We start from the raw sequence: 20271 nt of genomic DNA, 5'->3' as shown, positions 1-20271 counted from the left end.
CTACCCATAGTTTTGTTGGTCTTTTGTTTTGCCTGTCTTAAGACTATGTGTATAGAAGTTTAGCGCATACAAACTTATTTATTTATTTAGGCCGTGCTGTGCAGCTTGCAGGATCTCAGTTCCTAAACCAGGGACTGAACCCAGGCCACGGTGGTGAAAGCCCGGAATCCTAACCACTAGGCCACCAGGGAACTCCTTAGTGAACACAAATTCACAATTATTCCTGGCTGGTAGCTTGAGTCTCCATTGCTAAAGTAGTGCTCTGGCCTTCAATCCCACTTGTACTGGCCTACTTCCACCTGCTTTCTTCTAGCTGGTGCTATCACATAATGTTTCTTTTTCTCTGTGGCTGACTTTAAGATCTTCTGCACATGAAGAAGTTTATCCCCTATAGAGAATGTATCTATTTCCAGACTTCCCTGGTGGCACAGTGGTTAAGAATCCGCCTGCCGGGCTTCCCTGGTGGTGCAGTGGTTGAGAGTCCGCCTGCCAATGCAGGGGACACGGGTTCGAGCTCTGGTCTGGGAATATCCCACATGCTGCAGAGCAGCTAAGCCCATGCACCACAGCTGCTGAGCCTGAGCTCTAGAGCCTGCGAGCCACAACTGCTGAGCCCATGTGCCACAACTACTGAAACCCACGCGCCTAGAGCCTGTGCCCGGCAACAAGAGATGCCACCGCAATGAGAAGCCTGCGCACCACAACGAAGAGCAGCCCCTGCTCGCCGCAACTAGAGAAAGCCTGCACGCAGCAACAAAGACCTAACACAGCCAAAAATAAATAAATAAATAAATTTATAAGGAAAAAAAAAAGAACGTATATATTTCCAAAAACCTAGAGTAGGTGGTACATCGGACTCAAATCAGTTGTAGTTGTAAAGAGCAGCATTCATGCAGACGTATTCATGGAAGTGAAACTGGAAACTAGCAATAAAGGAAGAGAAATAACCCACCTAATTAAAAAAAACTTCAGATAGCCCTTGGTTTAAGTACAAAATCAAAGCAGAACTCGCGGACTCCTCGGAACGGGCTCGCTGAGGTCTGAGGCCGAGGTGGAGCCCACTCAGCTGTTCGGGGAGGCCCAGAGCCTGGGGGGCAGCCTACTCTGTCGTCCTCCTCACACCTTTCCTGGGGCTCCTGCCTGGGGTCAACGGCCAGCGGCCTGGCCCCTGAGGAGGGGCTGGCCCTCCCTCCGCCCACCGTGGTAGGTGTACCCTCCTGTCTTCGGCTGCCTTCCCCGGTGTTATCGTCCTATCTCTGTCTGGGTGGGGGCTGCAGGGACCGAGGGGTGCCGTCTCTCCACAAGGTGCCTCTTTTCTCCGGACCGGACCGGAGCTGACCTGTTGTCCTCCCCCGGGGAAGACTCCTGTCTTTTCACTTCCCACCACCCACCCCCAGTCTGTTGGATTGGGTTGAAATCTATGGATTTAACTTCAGCTGTTACTCTTTGTGTTAGGTTTTGGGTGCTTTTCTTAGAAAACAAGAGAGTTGGGAGAGGAACAGACGGCTTGGACTGTGATTCCGTTCACGCGGGGGTCTGCGCCTCCTGGCCCCCCTCCCTCCCTGGAGGTGTGGTGCCCGCGCAGGTCCCTCTCTAGGGCCGTCTCTGGTTTATTGGGAACGTGCTCAGGTCCCAACTGAGGTGCAGCTCAGTGAGAGAGAAGCCCTGGACTCTTCCCTCCGGGTGCCTGGGCGGGGCTGGAGCGGGCGCCCCACTTAGCGTGGAAAGGGCATCCTGGGTGCCAGCGAGGCGATTTGGTCCAATCTGAGTGTCCGTCTCACTCTCTTTTTCTTGCTTAATTGGGCCCTTTTGGGGTTTTCTGTCTATCTTGGAAGTTCTGAAATGCTTCTAGGCTGGAGCATTGGTCACTGACTTGATGAACCCTTTCACATGGGAGGCATTTCTCAGGGAAACTTTTTATTCTGTTCTTTTTGTTTGTCTGTTTTTCTTCATATAACGTATGTATAGTAAAGTGCGTAAAATATACCAGCCTTAAGTGAACTGCTTGATTAATGTGTATGACTTAAGGCCTGGGCTCAGATCATGGTTGAGCATGTTTCTTGTACCCCAGGAAGCTCCCCACTGTCGATTAGTTTTACTTGGTTTTCTGCTTCAGACAATTAGAATCACAGAGAATGTCCTTTCGGTGTGTGTATTTCAGCAGTTTGTTTATTGCCACGTAGGATTTCATTTGTGAATATACCACAACTTATTTATCTGCTTTTCCTATCCATGGACGTTTGGCATCTCCAATTTTGGCTGCTGTGTGTGTTCTTTTTTTTTTTTTAATACATTTTTACATTCTTTATTTTTAACATTTATTTTATTTTTTTGGCTGCATTGGGTCTTAGTTGTGGCACGCAGGATCTTTGTTGAGGTGTGCAGGATCTTTCTTTGTGGCGCTTGGGCTCTTCGTTGCAGCGCTGGACTTCTCTCTAGTTGCGGCATGTGGACTCTGTAGTTTGCGGCGCATGGGCTCTCTCGTTGAGGTGCACGAGTTCAGTAGTTGTGGTGTGAGGGCTTAGTTGCCCAGCAGCACGTGGGATGTTAATTCTCTGACCAGGGATCTACCCGAGTCCCCTGCATTGGAAGGCAGATTCTTTATCACTGGTTTCCTTTGCTGTGCAAAAGCTTGTAAGTTTGATTAGGTCCCATTTGTTTATTTTTGTTTTTATTTCTGTTGCCTTGGGAGACTGACCTAAGAAAACAGTGGTACAATTTATGTCAGAGAATGTTTTGACTGTGATCTCTTCTAGGAGTTTTACGGTGTCATGTCCTTTATTTATTTATTTATTTGGTTGTGCCGGGTCTTAGTTGTGGCAGGCAGGCTCCTTAGTTGCAGCTCTCAGGCTCCTTAGTTGCGGCTCACCAGCTCCTTGGTTGCAGCATGCAGGCTCCTTAGCTGTGGCATGCAAACTCTTAGTTGTGGCATGCATGTGGCATCTAGTTCCCTGACTAGGAATCAAACCCAGGCCCCCTGCATTGGGAGCATGGAGTCTTATCCACTGCGCCACCAGGGAAGTCCCTATGGTGTCATGTCTTATGTTTAAGTCTTTAAGCTATTTTGAGTTTATTTTTGTGTATGGTGTGAGTGTGTGTTCTAACTTCATTGATTTACATGCATCTGTCCAACTTTCCCAGCACCACTTGCTGAAGAGATTATCTTTTTCCCATTTTATTTTCTTGCCTCCTTTGTCGAAGATTAATTGACTGTAGGTGTATGGGTTTATTTCTGGGCTCTCTATTGTGTTCCATTGATCTGTAAGTCTGTTTTTGTACCAATACCACACCATTTTGATTACTGTAGCTTCGCAGTATTGTCTGAAGTCTGGGCGAGTTATGCCTCCTGCTGTGTTTTTTTTCCTCAGGATTGCTTTGGCAATTCTGGGTCTTTTATGGTTCCATATAAATTTTTGGGTTATCTGTTCCTGTCTGTGAAAAACGTCATGGGTATTTTGATAGGGATCACATTAAATCTGTAGATTGCTTTGGATAGTACTGCCCTTTTAACAATATTAATTCTTCCAGTCCAACAGCATGGGATATCTTTCCATTTCTTTGAATCCTCTTTAATTTCCTTTATTAATGCTTTATAGTTCTCAGCATATAAGTCTTTTACCTCCTTGATCAGGTTTATTCCTATGTGTATATGTATATATATATTTTTTGGTGTTATTTCAAAAGGTATTTTTTTTTTACATTCCCTTTCTGATATTTCATTGTTGGTGTAAAGAAATGCAGCCAATTTTTGAATGTTGGTCTTGTATCGTGCTACTTTGCTGAATTCATTTATTAGGTCTAGTAGTTTTTGTGTGGAGTCCTTAGGGTTTTCTATATATAGTATCCTGTCATCTGCATGTAGTGACAATTTTACGTCTTCCCTTCCAATTTAGATACGTTTTATTTCTTTTTCTTGTCTGATTGCTCTGGCTAGGACTTCCAATACTACGTTGAATAGAAGTGGTGAGAGTGGGCATCCTTGTCTTGTTTGAGATTTTAGCAGGAAGGCTTTTAGCTTTTCACTGTTGAGTATTATATTGGCTGTGGGTTTGTCATAAGTGGCTTTTATTATGTTGAGATATGTTCCCTCTATTCCCACTTGGATAAGAGTTTTGATCATGAATGGATGTTGAATCATGTCAAATGCTTTTTCTGCATCATTTGAGATGACCATGTGGTTTTGGACTTCTCTTTTGTTAATGTGGTGTATTACATTGATTGACTTGCGAATGTTGAACCATCCTTGTGAACTTGGGATAAATCCCACTTGGTCGTGGTGTATGATCTTTTTTATTTTTATTTTTTTTGTGGTACACGGGCCTCTCACTGTTGTGGCCTCTCCCGTTGCAGAGCACAGGCTCCGGACGCGCAGGCTCAGTGGCCATGGCTCACAGGCCTAGCTGCTCTGCGGCATGTGGTATCTTCCCGGACCGGGGCATGAACCCGCGTCCCCTGCATCGGCAGGCAGACTCTCAATCACTGCGCCACCAGGGAAGCCCTGTATGATCTTTTTTATGTGTTATTGGATTCGGTTTGCTAATATTTTGTTGAGAATTTTTGCATCTATGTTCATCAGAGATATTGGCCTGTCACTTTCTTTTTTGGTGGTGTCTTTGTCTGGTTTTGGTATCAAGGTGATGGTGGCTTCATAGAATGTCTTTGGGAGTGTTCCCTCCTCTTTATTCTTTTGGAAGAGTTTGAGAAGGATTGGTATAAATTCATCTTTGTATGTTTGGTAGAATTTGCTTGTGAAGCCATCTGGTCCTGGACTTTTGTTTGTAGGGAGGTTTTTGGTTTTTTTTTTTTTTTTTTTTTTTTTGCGGTACGCGGGCCTCTCACTGTTGTGGCCTCTCCCATTGCGGAGCACAGGCTCCGGATGCGCAGGCCCAGCGGCCATGGCCCACGGGCCCAGCCGCTCCGCAGCATGTGGGATCTTCCCGGACCGGGGCACGAACCCGTGTCCCCTGCATTGGCAGGCGGACTCTCAACCACTGCGCCACCAGGGAAGCCCGAGGTTTTTGTTTTGTTTTGTTTTTTTAACAGATTCTATTTCACTTCTAGTGATTGGTCTGTTCAAATCATCTACTTCTTCTTGATTCAGTTTTGGTGGGCAGTATGTTTCTAGAAAGTTGTTCATTTCTTCTAGGTTGTCAAATTTGTTGCTGTATAGTTGTTCATAGTATTCTCTTATTTTTTTTTTTTTTTGTATTTCTGCGGTGTCAGGTGAGATTTCTCCTTTTTCATTTCTTATTATGTTTATCTGGGTTCTCTTTTCTTCTTGGTGAGCCTGGCCAGAGGTTTGCCAATTGTGTTTACCCTTTCAAAGAACCAGCTCTTGGTTTTACTGATTTTTTTCCCTATTTTTTAAAATCTCTATCTCATTTATTTCCTCCATGATCTTTATTATTTCCTTCCTTCTGCTGACTTTAGGTTTTGTTTGTTCTTCTTTTTCTAATTCTTTTAGGTGGTAGGTTAGGTTGTTTACTTGAGATTTTTCCTGTTTTTTGAAGGCCTGTATTGCTATGAACTTCCCTCTAAGAATTGCTCATGCTGTATCCCATAGATTTTGTATGGTTGTGCTTTCATTGTTGTCTGTCTTAAGGTATTTGTAGCATGTTATTTAGTCTTCATGTAGTCTTCTTTTTTTTTCTCATTTCTTTCCTGTGGTTGATGTCTAGTTTCATTGGCATTTTGGTCAGAGAAGATGCTTGAAATAATTCCTGTAGTTTTAAATTTGTTGAGGTTAGTTTTGTGCCCTAGTATGTGGTCAGTCCTAGAGAATGTTCCATGTACATTTGAAAAGAATGTGTATTCTGGTGGTTTTTTATTGGATGTAATGTCCTGAAAGTATCAATTAAGTCTAACTGTTGTATTATTTAGGACCTCTGTTGCCTTATTGATTCTGTCTGGAAGATCTGTCCATTGAATGAGTGGGATGTTAAAGTCTTCTACTGTTATTGTATTCCTATCTTTGTCTGCCTTTATCTGTTAGTATTTGTTTTATGTATTTGGTGCTCCTATATTAGGTGCATATATGTTGATGAGTGTAAAATCCTTTTCTTGTATTGATCCTTTTATCATTATATAGTGTCCTTTATCTTTCCTCATGACCTTTGTTTTAAAGTCTATTTTGTCTGATACGAATAGTGTGACTCCCACTTTTTTGTCATTTCAGTTTGCACGCAATGTCTTTTTCCATTCCCTCACTTCCAATTTGTGTGTGTCCTTTGCTCTAAAGTGGGTCTCCTGTAGGCAGCGTGTTATAGGCTCTTTTTTTTTAAAAAAAATTATTTATTTACTTTTGGCTGTGTTGGGTCTTTGTTGCTGCGCGTGGGCTTTCTCTAGTTGTGGTGAGCGGGGGCTACTCTTTGTTGCGGTGTGTGAGTTTCTCATTTCGGTGGCTTTTCTTGCTGTGGAGCACAGGCTCTAGGTGCGTGGGCTTCAGTAGTTGTGGCACATGGGCTCAGTAGTTGTGGCTCACGGGCTTAGTTGCTCCGCGGCATGTGCGATCTTCCCGGACCAGGTCTCGAACCCGTGTCCCAGGCATTGGCAGGTGGATTCCTAACCACTGATCCACCACCAAGGAAGCCTGGCTCTTGTTTTTTTAAACTCCAGTCTGCCACTCTGTGTCTTTTGATTGGAGCACTCAGTCTATTGACATTTAAGGTAATTATTGATACATATATATTTATTGCCATTTCAGACCTTGTTTTGCAGTTGATTCTTTGTTTCTTCTTTGTTCCTTTCTTTTTGTTTTTCTTTTTGTGGTTTGATGATTTCCTTTCATGCTTGTGTTCTTTTTGGTTTTGGTAAATCTGTTGTATAGTTTTGACTTGCGGTTGCCCTGTTTTTCAGGTGTGTCAACGCCTTCTTGTATCTGCTTGCTTTAGACTGATAGTCATATAGGCTTAAACACATTCCGAAAAAAAGGAAAAAGAAAAAGAATCTGCATTTTCTTACTGTCCTTCCCCACATTTTATGATTTTGTTGTCCCTTTTTACATCTTCATGTTTATCCTTTTGTTGTTCCTTGTGTTTATCATTGCTTTCACATACAGGTTTTTTTTTTCTTTTTGATCTGTTAACTGGATAATTTAAGTGATTTACTGTCCGATTGTGATTTCCTCCTTCCTATATCTTCTTGCTGCTTTTCTATTTAGAGATGACCTTTCAGTATTTCTTTCAGGAGAGGTTTAGTATTGCTGTATTCTTTTCGTTTTTGCTTGTCTGAGAAGTTCTTTATTTCTCCTATTCTACCTGATAGTCTTGCTGGGTAGCGTGTCCTACAGTCGGTTGCAGGGTTTTTTCTTTCAAGACTTTGAGTGTATTTTGCCACTCGCTTCTGGCCTGCCGTGCTTCTGCAGAGAAATCAGCTGGTCGCCCTGCGGGAGTTCCCTTGCAATTAACTCCGTCTTTCTCTTGCCGCCTTTGGGGTCCTCTCTTTGTCTCTACATTGGTCATTTGCATTACAGGATTTCTTGCTGTAGGTCTGTCTGGGTTCATCTTGTTTGGGACCCTCTATACTTCCTGTATCTGGGTGTCTGTTTCCTGCTTTAGGTTTGGGAATTTCTCAGCCATAATTTCTTCAAACACATTCTCGGTCCCCTTTTCTCTTTCTTCTCCTTCTGGAATCCCTATTATGTGTACATTGGCTTGCTTTATGTTATCCCATATGTCTCTTATATTGCGTTCATTCTTTTCATTTGGCTTTCTGTCTGCTGATTTGATTGGGTAATTTCCACTATTCTGTCCTCCAGGTCACTTATTCTTTCTTCTGCATTATTCATTCTGCTTTTCTGCCTTTAGCTCAGCTTTTGTCTCAGCAAGTGAATTTTCTAATTTTTCTTTGCTCCTCTTTCTAGTTCTAGTTCCTTTCTACAGTAATCTGCATTTCTGTCAATAGTCTTTCTTAATTCTTTCAGTATTTTCATTACTGACTTTTTGAACCTGGTGTCTGTTAGACTGCAGAGGTTTCACTGTTCTTTCAGGGGAGTTCTCTTGGTCTTTTAAGTGAGAGTGCTTCCTCTGCCTCTTCATTTTTTTTTTTTTGCCTCTTCATTTTGTTTATGTTTCCCTTACTCTGTGAGTTCAGGAGAAACAAATCTCTGCTGTCGTCCCGGAGGGCTCTGTATATGCTGGCACATCTCTGTGTAGCTTGTGTGGGTTTCACATGTTTTTGGCGTGAGGGCTGTTCTTGCTTTGGACGCTTGCTGTCTCCTTCTTCAGCATGTGCCGGCCTTTATCCCCTTGAGAGGGGCGTGCAGGTGCATGGCCCACGCGCATGCTCCCGGGGGTGCGGGGCAGCGGTTGGCTTCTGGTCATGGGTCCCTGGTGGAGGCAGCTGGCTGCACGTACTCCGGGGAGATGGGGCAGTGGTTGGCGCCGGGTCGAGGGACCCTTGGCAGTGGTGGGCTGCCCATGCTCCGGGAAGGTGGGGGCAGTGACCTGCACCTGCTCACAGGACCCTCGGCAGCGCTGGCCCGCACTGCCTCTGAGGTCTGAGATGGCAGCAGCGACTAGCGCCTGCCCCTAGAGCTCTTGCAGGCGGTGCCCTGCCGCGTGAGAGCATGGACAAAGAAGCTCCTATGGTGGGCCTGTTCCTCTCCTTGTGTGCCCCCCAACAGTGGTGCCCTGCCTCTCTGGACTCCCTCATTTGTGGCGCACCACACCCCAGCCCCCTCAGGCTGTCTTCGTGCAGCCAAGCCCGGTCCTCTCCCCAGGGTCTGACCTCCAAAGCCCAAGCCTCAGCACCCAGCCCTCACCGGTCCCCGTGGACGGGCGTCTCAGACTGTGGAGAGCCTGTCGGCACCGATCCTCTGTGCAGGTCTCTCTCTGCTCTGTGCTCCCCTCTGTCCTGACAGATCTCCCCACCAGTGAGGGGACTTCCCATGTGTGGAAAGCTTTCCTCTTTCACAGCTCCCTCCCAGGGCAGAGGTCCTGTCCTGATTCCCTTCTCTCTTTCTTTTTTCCCTTTTTTTTTTGTCCTACCCAGTTACGTGGAGATTTTCTTGCCCTTTTGGAGGTCTGAGGTCTTTTGCCAGCATTCAGTAGATGTTCTGTGAGAGTTCCACAGGTAGATGTATTTTTTATTTATTTTAAAAAATTTTTTGCCGCACCTCGCAGCATGTGGGATCTCAGTTCCCTGACCAGGGATCAAACCCGCGCCCCCTGCCGTGGAAGCGCAGAGTCTTAACCACTGGACCGCCAGGGAAGCCCCTGTAGATGTATTTTTGATGTATCTGTGGGAGGTGAGCTCTGCGTCCTACTTCTCCACCATCTTGATCCGCTCCCTTGAGGTTTGCATTTTTCACTGTGGACATCCAGTTACAACACCATTTATCAAAGAGACCATTCTTTCCTAGTCAATTGCATTGGTCCATTTGCCATAAATAAAGTGGCCGTAGACGGAGGAGTCAATTCCAGACTCTGGTAAGACACCACAGACACACTCTGTAACTGCTGTCGGTTGGTCTGTCTGTCCTGAGCTAGTGCTACATGGTCCTGATCGCTGGGCATTCCAGTGATAACGTGGTGGTGTGAGTTCTCCAGCTTTGTTGTTCTAGCTCGTTCATTCTAGCTCCTTTGCGTTTCAAAATAAATGTTAGAATCAGCTTGTTGGTTTCCACAGGGAAACCTGCCGGTTTTTTGATTGGGATTTGCATTGAATCTATAGATCAATTTGTGGAGAATTGTTTCGTTTACTTATGAAATCTAATAGTTTATAAGTTCTCTCCTTCATTAACACTCATGTGGTCTGGGACTAGACATTATTGCTTCTTCCTTTCCCGTCTTTATGGTCATCATTTATTTTCAGGGCTTTGTTATACTTTTATTGCTGTGTGTTGCTACACTCTCCAGGGAGGTGCTGAATAGAATGGTGGGATTGGGTGTTCTTGTCTGATTCCTGACAGTGATGGGAAGTGGTCAGTATTTCTCTGTTATTGAGAATGATGTTAGCATTTTGTCACATGCTTCTTTGTGTTATTGAAATGATGATATATTTTTTCTGTTAATTTTGTTATTGTAATTGATTACGCCGATTGATTTTGTGAATGGGAAGCTCACCCCACATTTCTGGAATAAATCTCATTGGGTCTTGACACCTTGTTCTTTTTTTTGTTCTCTTAAGAGCTGTGTGTGATTTACCTGTTTCTTCTTTAAATGTGTGGAAGAATTTACTAGCGAAGCCATCTGGGCTTTGAGTTTTCCTTGTAAGGAGATTTTAATTACAGATACATTTCTTTAACAGGACAATTTTAAATAGGATTTTACTGGGCCCACTTAGGTTTTCTATTTCTTCTTGTCAGTTTTGGTAAGATGTGCTTTTCAATTTAACATGTTTCAGTGATTCAAATTCAGATTTGTTGCCATAGTCTTTCATGATATTCTCTTATGCTTTTAATGTGTTTCCTGGGTTTTTAGTGATGTTCCCCTTTTATTCCTGACATTAGTAATTTATGCTTTATCCCTTTTTCTCGATTGATCTTGCTCGGAATTTATCAGTTTAGCAATTGTGTTAATCTTTTCAAAGAGTGCATTTGGCTTTGTTGATCTGCTGTCTGTTTGCTATTTGATTGGGTTCTGTTCTTTATTATTCTCTTTCTTCCACATCTTCTGTGTAGTTCATTATTCTTTTTTGGCTTCTTAAGTTGGAAACTTCATCAGTTTTTCAGGCTTTCTTTTTCTAATATTTGCATTTAAGATGTACATTTCTCTAAGCTTTGGTCTAGCTGTAACGTCCAAGTTTTGAGATAGCTATTTCTTTTTTTGTTTTTTTTTGTTGTTGTTGTTGTTGTCGAAGTATAGTTGATTTACCATGTTGTGTTACAGATAGCTATTTCTCCTTTTAGTTCTGTGGATTTTTTTAAAGTTTTTATTTAAAATGGTGTCAGACCTGCAGACTTACAGCAGAGTTGCAGATACAGCGTCCTGAGCATTCCGGTTCCCAGCTTTCCCGGTAACACACACATGGTCCGTAACCTTGGCACAGTGATCCATGCTGAGAAGGTGTGGCACGTGGCACAGGGCTGCTGACGACGCTGCACACCTGGCTGCCTGTCCCGGTCTGCCCACTCATGCCCTCTCTGCTTCAGGGTCCAGTCAGGGCCCCCGGGATGCATGTAGCCTCACCTTCCATAGTCTCCTCCCATCTGTGACAGTTTCTCCCAACCTGGACACACGGGAAGAGTCCTGGGTGGGTGTTTTATAGAAGGTTCCTCAGTTTGAGTTTGCTGTGGATTCTGGGGGGAGATCCCACAAAGACGTGGCGCCTTTCTCTTTGCCCCATAACAGGGCTACCTCAGGTCATGTGACTTGGCTCTGGTGATGTTGGCCTAGAACACTGCCAGGGTCCTCCACAAAATGTCTCACGTGTTTCTTTTCCATCCTCTGTCCCTTAGAAGCAACTCACTGAGTCCAGCCGCGCTCAGAAACGGGAGGGAAACTGAGTCCACCTCCCCGGGGAGGGGGGATGTTAATGTGCACATGTTACTGCAAGATTGCAGGGAGGAACTTAGTGGCTGTGCAATACCCTGCTTCTCCCTGAAGCCTTGCCTGCTGCTCCCAGTGGCCCTCAGCAGATCTTTCCTGCAGCAGCGCCTTTTGTGCTAAGGCCCTCATCCCTGCACCATTTTAGTCTTCGGAATTCTGTCAGGTAGCATTGTCCCTTTCCTGTTAGTTCTGTCAAGTTTTACTTTGTATGTTTTGAAGGTAAGCTATTAAGTACATACTGTTGCCCACCTTCAAATACAACAGCCAGTTATGTTACCAGCAACATGAGTTTACTCGGGAGAGGCAGGGGAATTGCAGTTCGGGACCCCCAAGCTATGGCAAACCACAGGCAAGTCCTGCAACAATGGAGAGGAGCCTTATTTTATGGGTGGGGGGGGCGGGGGAAGGAGGAAGTTGGGCGGGACTGCTTTGAAGGTTTTCCAGTCTCCATTGAAGGAAAGTGAGAGTTGAGGGTGGTGGCGGTTTCTCATTGGCTGGGCTGTTGCTGGGCCGGGAGAAAATCTTCCTTCCTCTTCCCAGGGCAGCGCACCAGCTTCTTCCTGCCCAGAAGCGCGAAGCAAGCTGGGAAGGAGGGCCTGGTGTGGGAGCGCCCCTTTCAGGGATTCCTGCCTCCGTTTTAAGCGAGTTGCCCTTATTAATTTCCACACTGTAGGGCTGTTATTTCTTCCTGTGGTGTTCGTATGTTCTTATCACATGCCCTCTTTATTTCTAATAATCCTTCTTGCCTAAAAGTCTGCTCCCTGTCTGGAGGGAGAGGCCTGCCCATGTCAGCTGTGAGCCTCCCTCTGTGGTTTGTCACCTGGCAGCTGCCCTTCTCCTTTGGGGCTGCATTCTGGGAGGGTCCCTTCCTCCAACCTCTAGCTCTCTTTTTATTTTTATTTATTTATTTATAAATTTATTTTATTTACTTATTTTTGGCTGCGTTGGGTCTTCGTTGCTACACTTGGACTTTCTCTGTTTGCGGCGAGCGGGGGCTATTCTTCGTTGCGGTGCGTGGGCTTCTCACTGCGGTAGCTTCTCTTGTTACGGAGCACGGGCTCTAGGCGCACGGGCTTCAGTAGTCATGGTGCACGGGCTCAGTAGTTGTGGCTTGCGGGCTCTAGTGCACAGGCTCGGTAATTGTGGCACATGGGCTTAGTTGCTCCACTGCATGTGGGATCTTCCTGGACCAGGGCTCGAACCCGTGTCCCCTGCATTGGCAGGCGGATTCTTAACTGCTGTGCCACCAAGGAAGCCCCGGACTGTGTCTTTTTAATTACAGCCTATTCATACATTTCTATGAATCGACATCCTTCTAATATTTTGAGGTTATGATGGGGCTTGCCAAGCTCTCTTCTGTTAGCAGTCTGCTTGTGGAGCTTGGTGTTTCTCCCTCTTCATGTTGGCGTTTTCTACAGATTCTCAGTTGTTAGTTCATGTTTATACGAACGCGGGTCTTAAATTGAACTCTTTACATCTGTCGCCCACCTGGGGCACCCATTGGCTTCTGAGTGCCCCTGGATGTGACCATGGGAGTGGCTTCTAGTGTGTCGCTGCGTGGGGACAGGTGTGACATGCTAGTGCACCGTGAGTCAGGCCAGCTGCACAGGCCTGGCTGGCGCTGTGAAGGTCCTTCCGGCCCGAGGGAGGCTTCTGGGGGAAGCCCTGTGATGTCGTGGCTTAGCTTCCTGAGCTGGGCCAGGTTAGACCCTCCTTCCACATGTTCCCGGGGCACTTGCCTGCCCGCATGCTGCTCTGTGTTCATTCTCGTGCTCTCTGCCGTCACCACCGTCCTGGAAGGATGCTGTTTGGCCACCGTCTCGAAGGGAGAAGCAGGCCTTATTTTTACAAAATGTCAAAAATTTGAACACCCTATGTGCTAGTGCGTTGCCTTTTTGCATTCATTTACTATTCCAAGGAGAGGAAGCTGTGGTTGGTTAATCAGGAGTCTGTTTTACATGAGTTTGCATTTGTTAATGACATCTTCGTGCATTTAAAAGCTGCACACATGCCTGCGTCATATGATTTGTTCAGTCTGCCAATTGTGCTGCTGAACTTGCGTGAATTAAAAACTCATTTGGGGGGGTGGGGAGTAACTGCCAGTGGGTACAGGGTTTCCTTTTGGGTGATGAAAATGTACCAAGGTGTGGTAAGGGTCGCACAACTCTGTGAACATACTAAACCACTCAACCTATAAACATTTTAAGTGGGCAAATGTTACAGTACGTGACTTACATTGCAATAAAGATGTTATAACTTACTGTAATAACTTCAAGCCCCCCAAGCTGCTGGGGGGGCCCTGGCCCATGGTGTGGGGGGTGGGGTGGGTCCTGGCGTCTGTGAGCTCCTCTGGGGAGCACCTCTCTCTCACCTTCCGTTGCAGGAGCTCCCAAACGCGCACTGAGGAGCTGGCTGGGAGCGAGACCCCGGCATTAGCAGGTCTCCCATCCGCCGCCCCGTTTACCTCCGAGCCGGCTGGGCTGCGGAGTGGACCGCGTTTGTCTGTCTGGTGTGTCTGGCGTGAGAGCATGCAGTGCTGACGGGGAGCCGGTGCCCAGCCTCCCTGTCTTTCTGTCCAGATGGTCAGTATGTCGGCTGTTCCCCGGACTCGGCTCTGGCGCGGCGAGCGTGATCCCTTGTCACTGCAACCTGACCAGAGGCCTCAGAGCTGTGTGGGCTCCAGGCGAGCTTTGCTGGGGGTCGAGGGAGCAGGGCCACAAAGGGCAGGGACGCTTCTGGGACATGCTGACTGCCTGATGTCACGGTCGTCAGGCCCATCCCTGGGCTGCCAGCCTGCGTGCCTGTGGCCGGCTCCCCGGGGCGCTGGCTCTCTGGGTGCCCACCTTTGGCCGGCGGTCAGTGTTGGCGTGTGTGGGGTGTGTGGGCCATACCGTTAGCGGCCGAGGCTGGAGGAGACCACACAGCCCTCGCTTCCCTGAGCCCATGGTCCTTGTCAAAGAGCGCAGCGGAATCGGCTCTTAGCTCTTTGTGGGCGAAGCAGAGGTCCCTGGCCCAGCGTAGGGCGGCCTTCGCCAGGGGAGAGAGGGTCTCGGGTGCCGAGGACACTGGGTGGACCTGGAGTCTGTGCTGGGACCTGTCTGCTCGCTGTGCCAACACAGCACATGGAGGTGGGTGTGGGCTGGGCCTGGAGCAGAGACGTAGGAAGCTGTGGGAGCTCTGGCTCACAAGGGCAACGCGCTGCCGCGTGCGGGATGGCCCACGATGGCTCGCTGGTGTGTGGGCAGCATGTCTGCTTCCTCTCTTGCTGCCGTCTTTTGGCCCACAGCTTCTGAGATGGCCTTGCTTCATTAAGAGGTGTGGACGCAGACTGTGGCCCGGGTCAGCTGACATCCTGGCCGTGCGAGGGCCCGCGCCCCTCCCTCCCTGAATCTGCCTGTGCTGTCCGTGGCCTCACCGAGGCTGGCGGGGGGGGCCTTAGGGAAGGCTGGGTGGGCGTGACCCACCCCCTGGCTGTGGGAGCAGGAGGCAGAGCCTGGGGAGCTCACCCACGGGGAGGGGGCGTTTGAGGTTGAGTGTGTGGAACTTGCTGGCCATATTGTTTAATGTGTTCAGCACCAGGCTGGCCGGCCTGCACAGAGCCCTTTCCAGACACACTGAGCTCAGGGCCCTTGAGAAGGGCCCTTGCCCCCTGGGCCTGATGCCACTCCAGCCTGGAGGAGAGCGTCTCACTGCACGTGAAATAATAGGAAATTTGCATCCAGTGTCCATACATAAAATTTTACTGGAACCCATGCAAAAAGTGAACTTAAAAGTGTAAAAGGAAAAGGGTAGATCTTCACTTTCCATCTTAAATTGCTGAGGCGGTCGTGTGACCCTTTTATTTTTAACAAAGTTGTCAGTTAACGGACAGTTGGGAACCCGCGGTAACGTTTCATGTTGTGTCCTAGGGAGGCGTCAGATCCATCATCTGGGGAACCAGCTGCAGCTGAACCAACACTGCCTGGACACAGCCTTCAACTTCTTCAAGATGGCCGTGAGCAAGCACCTGACCCGTGGCCGGAAGATGGCCCACGTGATCGCGGCCTGCCTCTACCTGGTGTGCCGGACGGAAGGCACCCCGCGTATCCTTTGGTTTGGGGACCTCTTGGAGGACCCCATCTTGGCTCTTGGTCAGCCTCCCTCTGCTGTCGGGCTCCGTGTCCCAGTAGCTTAGTGTTTGTGTTTAATTGGAGCACCTTGTTGGATTAACCGTCTGGACGGATAGGAGACTTTCACAGATTGAGGAGCTGGGCAGCTGGGTGCCCGTCCCCCCTCGGCCCCTGGGGAGGACTCTTCAGCATCTTCCTGCGGTTGGCCAGTTGTAGCCAGGCCGGTGTCCCGAGGGGCTGCTGACCTCATCCCCTCCTCGCCAGCCCCGCCTTCTCCGAGAGCACGGTGCTCTGCTCTCCCCTGTGCCTGGACGGTGGGGCGCCCTCGGCTGCCCTGCAGGCGTTTGCGTGTGTCGGGAATTCTGTCCATCGCGCCTTCCTGAAGAGGGCCTTCTGGGGCTTTCTGGCCCCTCCACTTGGCCCCTGCTCTCGCTGCCTCCTCGTGTCTCTTTTCCCCTCGCCTCTCCTTGCAGGACCCACGCTCCTGGCCCTGTGTCCTCGTACTTATGTGACAGCACGTGCCCCGTGGCTTCTGAGAACGGGCGCCTCTGAGCATCTGACCCCCTGTGGTCTTCCTTCTGCCCAAGCTTTGGGGATAGTCTGGCAGGATTCTGGGCTGGAAGTTGGTCTCCCCAGCACTTGGACAGTGGTGCCCCTAGTCTCCCTGCGTCCCGCGCGCCTGTGGGACAGGTGGATGCCCTGGTTCGGCGTCCTCTGTGTGGGACGCTGCGTTGCTCTCCGGGCTGTAGCACCTCCTGTTTGTCTTCAGGCTCAGAGGTCCACGTGCGGTGCCCCCAGCGGCCCTTCCCCCGCGGCCTCCCGTCTCCGGCTTCTGGAGTCACTGTGGCTTCTCCCTTTGTGTCTTCTTTGTTCACTCTGCTGCCCTGCTGACCTGTCTTCTGGTCTCCTTTCCTGTTTCCCACTTACTTACCTTCTGCTTTGAGAGAGTTTATCTTCCAGCCAGGCCTGCGTTTCTGCTTTCACGGTTTCAGCTGGAGTAGCTCCGTGTTATCCGCACCCTTCCTTGTGAGGCGGTCCTGCGAGGCTCTCGTGGGAGCCACGGCGTCTGGTCTCTCGTGGGAGCGGTGGCCTCTTCGAGCTCTGTCCTCCCCTGCTGTTCCTTCCGTGTGCCGCGCAGGCTTTCCCCGATGGCGGGTGGCCTGGCCGTCGCCCCCGTTTGCATGGAGTGCTGGAAGGGTCCTCGAGACAGTGTGCGTGGGTGGGCGACCCTCAATATCAGAATCTTTCACTAAAATGTCTTTCAGTTTTTGAAAGGTACCGTTTCAGCATAAAAGCGTTTGTTGCTTGACGGGATGAAGCTGCGCGCTCTGGCGGTCCCACGAGGTGGCGCAGTGGAGCTCCGTCCGTGGTCACCGCCTTGCCCCGCGGCGAGGCCTGCCCCGGCCTGGCTCGGGCGGGGTGGGGAGCGGGGGTGGGGGGGAAGGGGGGCTGCAGGGAGGTGCGGGCGCTCGGGTCAGGGCCCCGCTCTGCCTCCTGAGCGTGGCCCGAGCCGGAGCCGGAGCCGCGGGGGCCGCAGGGGCGGTCGGGGAGCGGACACAGGTGTACGGGCGGGCGGGGCTCTGGAGGCGGCTGCTCCATTCCCCGCCTTGCGCTCCTCCCGCCCCCCTGGGGCGAAGGGGCGGGCACCTCGTCCAGGGGTCCAGACGTGGCCCCGCCCCCGGGTGGAGGAGAGTGAGCGGGGCCCAGCAGCCCCGGCTCGCCCACACCCGAGGGGTGGGTGCCTCCCACACGGTGGAGCGGCGTGCCGCCTGCGGAGAAACGTGACCCTGGATGCGGCGCGGCGCCCCATGGAGGAGCCGCACTGGAGGCCGCACGTTGTGTGATTCCCTGAATACCAAACGTCCAGATGAGGCAGATCCAGACAGAGCAGATCCGTGGGTGCCGGGGACTGGGGGTGGTGACGGGGGTGGGGTGGGGGTAGGGGCGGTTCTTTTTGAGGGATAAAAATGTCTTTAAGTTAGATTATGGTGATGTTTGCATAGCTCTGTAAATAGACTAAGAGCCATTGAAGTGTACACCTTGAACAGGTGCATTTGTGGCCCTGACTTTGACCTTGTGAAGCTGTTGAAGATGAGACAGCAGTGTGCGGGGAGTCCAGCACTCTGGCCGCTGGGCCTGCCGGTGGTCCCCTCAGGATGGCCGTTTGGGGGCGGCGGGGGGGGGGGGGCACAAGTGTGACACGGTCTTCTCTGTCCTCTTCTGGTTGACGACACTCCCCTGCCCCCATCCCCCAGCGGGGTCCCCAGACTTGTCCGACGCCCACCAGTGCCACCTCCTTTCCTTCCACGTAAATTCCAAGCCCCTAGAGCGCATCTGAAGGCTTCATTCACTCTCTTCTCCTTGCCCCAGGTTGCCCTCCTGTTTCTGCTGCCTGGGGCTGCAACGGCCCTGCAGACAGCGCCTCCCCTCCCCGCCTCCGACCCACAGAGGGTAAAGCCTTCGCCGGGGCAGGCTGAGGAGAGACCTGCTCTCTAGACCGTCTGTCCCTGGGTGGGTATTTGGCAGAAACTTTCAGGCTGTGAGTAGACACCCCTGTTGCTGCCAGGCCGGTGACCCAGCCAGTGCATCTTCCCGAGCTGTGTGTCCAGATGGTTACTGCAGCTTTTTAAAAATGTATTTATTTATGTATTTTAAAATATTTATTTATTTATCTGTTTTGGCTGTACCAGGTCTTAGTTGCAGCACGTGGGGTCTTCAGTGTGGCATGTGGGATCTTTAGTAGCATCATGCAAACTCTTAGTGGTGGCATGCATGCGGGATCTAGTTCCCAGAGCAGGGCTCGAACCCAAGCTCCTTGCATTGGGAGCGCAGAGTCTTAACTACTGGACCACCAGGGAATCCCCCCCCTTTTTTTTTTAACATAGGCCATCTTCAAAGTCCCTATTGAATTTGTTACAATATTGCTTCTGTTTCATGTTTTGATTTTTTTGGCCTTGAGGCATGTAGGATCTTAGCTCCCTGACCAGGGATTGAACCTGCACTCCCTGCATTTGAAGGCAAAGTCTTAACCACTGGACCGCCAGGGAAGTTATTTATTTATTTATTTGGTTGCACTGGGTCTTAGTTGCGGCAGGCGGGCTCCTTAGTTGTGGCTCGTGGGCTCCTTAGTTGTGGCTTGCCAGCTCCTTAGTTGCAGCACGTGGGCTCCTTAGTTGTGGCATGTGAACGTTTAGTTGCGGCATGCATGTGGAATCTAGTTCCAGGACCAGGGATCGAACCCGGACCCCCTGTATTGGGAGCGTGGAGTCTTATCCACTGTGCCCCTAGGGAAATCTCACCACAACTTTTCGTGAAACGCATCCATGGGAGGTGTGTTTTTGCCCACAGCTATTTTTTAAGTCTTTGGTATTTATTGGGTTCCAGCCGAACTGCCAGCAGGCCTGTGTATGAGCAAGTGAGCCCTAGCAGTGGTCTAGGCCAGGAGGCTGCTGTCATCTGTCACCCTTTCTGTGTAGAGCGTGCCCACGGCCACAGCCGTGTCCTGCCCACCGTGACCTTCAGATCTTCTTCTCTCCCAGGCTTCAGACACCCAGGGTCTTGTTAACAGCGGGTTCTGGTCTGCAGATCTGGGGCGGGGGGGCTTCCAGAATGAGCTTCTGTCCCTCTTCTCAGGTTCACCTGGGGATCTTCTTTCTTGGAGGGCAGTGAAGCTGGGGACTCCCTTCTCCCCAGCCTACCATTACCTGCTTCCCTCCGCCCCTCCCCCTCTGCTTACCTCCCCAGGGACAACCTAAGAATTGAAGAAAAAAATTTTTTAAATTAATTTATTTATTTATTTATTTATGGCTGTGTTGGGTCTTCGTTGCTGTGCACGGGCTTTCTCTAGTTGCGGCGAGCGGGGGCTACTCTTTGTTGCGGTGCACAGGCCTCTCATCGCAGTGGCTTCTCCCGTTGTGGAGCACGGGCTCTAGGTGTGCAGGCCTCAGTAGTTGTGGCCCATGGGCTTAGCCGCTCTGCAGCATGTGGGATCTTGCCGGACCAGGGCTCGAACCCATGTCCCCTGCATTGGCAGGCGGATTCTCAACCACTGCGCCACCAGGGAAGCCCTAAATAGACTTTATTTTTAAGAGCAGTTTTAGGTTCACAGTGAAATTGAGAGGAGGGTACAGAGATTTCCCATACCCCCCAGTCCCCACACATGCACAGCATCGCCCAGGATGGACATCCCCTAGAGCGGTGCATCGTTACCAATGGTGAACCCACAGTGACACCTCAATGGTGAACCCACAGTGACGCCTCATCATCACCCAGCGCCCACGGTTTGTTTACCTTGGGGCTCACTCTTGGTGTTGTACGTTACGTGGGTCTGGGCGAATGTATGATACGATGTTATGTATCTGTGGTATCATGCAGAGAGTATGTGGTCAAAAGAAGGCCTCAGGGGGGCTGATTAGCATTTGTCGGCAGGCACGCAGCATCACTGGGCATGAGGAAGTTGCAAATTCAAACCCATGACAGGCAGAGATGGAGAGGACCGCCCAGTGTTGGCCAGCCTTGGACCTCTGGAGCTCTGTGACCTGCTGGCCAGTGTGTCCTGCCTGCCAGCATCCAGTAATGCTGAGCATGGGCACACCCTGGGGTCCAGCAGGCATGTCCTGGGCCGAGGCCAGGGCTGGGCATCTGCGTGGAAGGTAGCCTCCCCGTCCTGGCTG

At 49.9% G+C, this 20271-nt stretch overlaps 1 protein-coding gene across 9 annotated transcripts in view; it reads left to right on the top strand.

The window, feature by feature from the left end:
* The window catches only part of BRF1 (BRF1 general transcription factor IIIB subunit), a 71799-nt gene that overhangs the window by 11528 nt on the left and 40000 nt on the right, over positions 1-20271 (top strand). For 8 of the 9 annotated variants that reach the window (XM_027120791.1, XM_027120794.1, XM_027120789.1 and 5 more), the window contains one exon: positions 15398-15571. The exons of the other annotated variant lie outside the window; for it this stretch is intronic. In XM_027120791.1, the coding sequence (XP_026976592.1) occupies positions 15398-15571 (174 nt within the window). The remainder of the gene's footprint in view (positions 1-15397; positions 15572-20271) is intronic. 9 annotated transcript variants of the gene reach the window in all.

Source organism: Aethalodelphis obliquidens, unplaced genomic scaffold (assembly GCF_003676395.1).
Source record: "Aethalodelphis obliquidens isolate GAN/ISIS:26980383/991018 unplaced genomic scaffold, ASM367639v1 scaffold21, whole genome shotgun sequence".
Classification (NCBI taxonomy): Eukaryota; Metazoa; Chordata; class Mammalia; order Artiodactyla; family Delphinidae; genus Aethalodelphis; species Aethalodelphis obliquidens.
The sequence above is the reverse complement of the archived record's forward strand: the minus strand, read 5'-3'. Positions and strand labels throughout refer to the sequence as shown.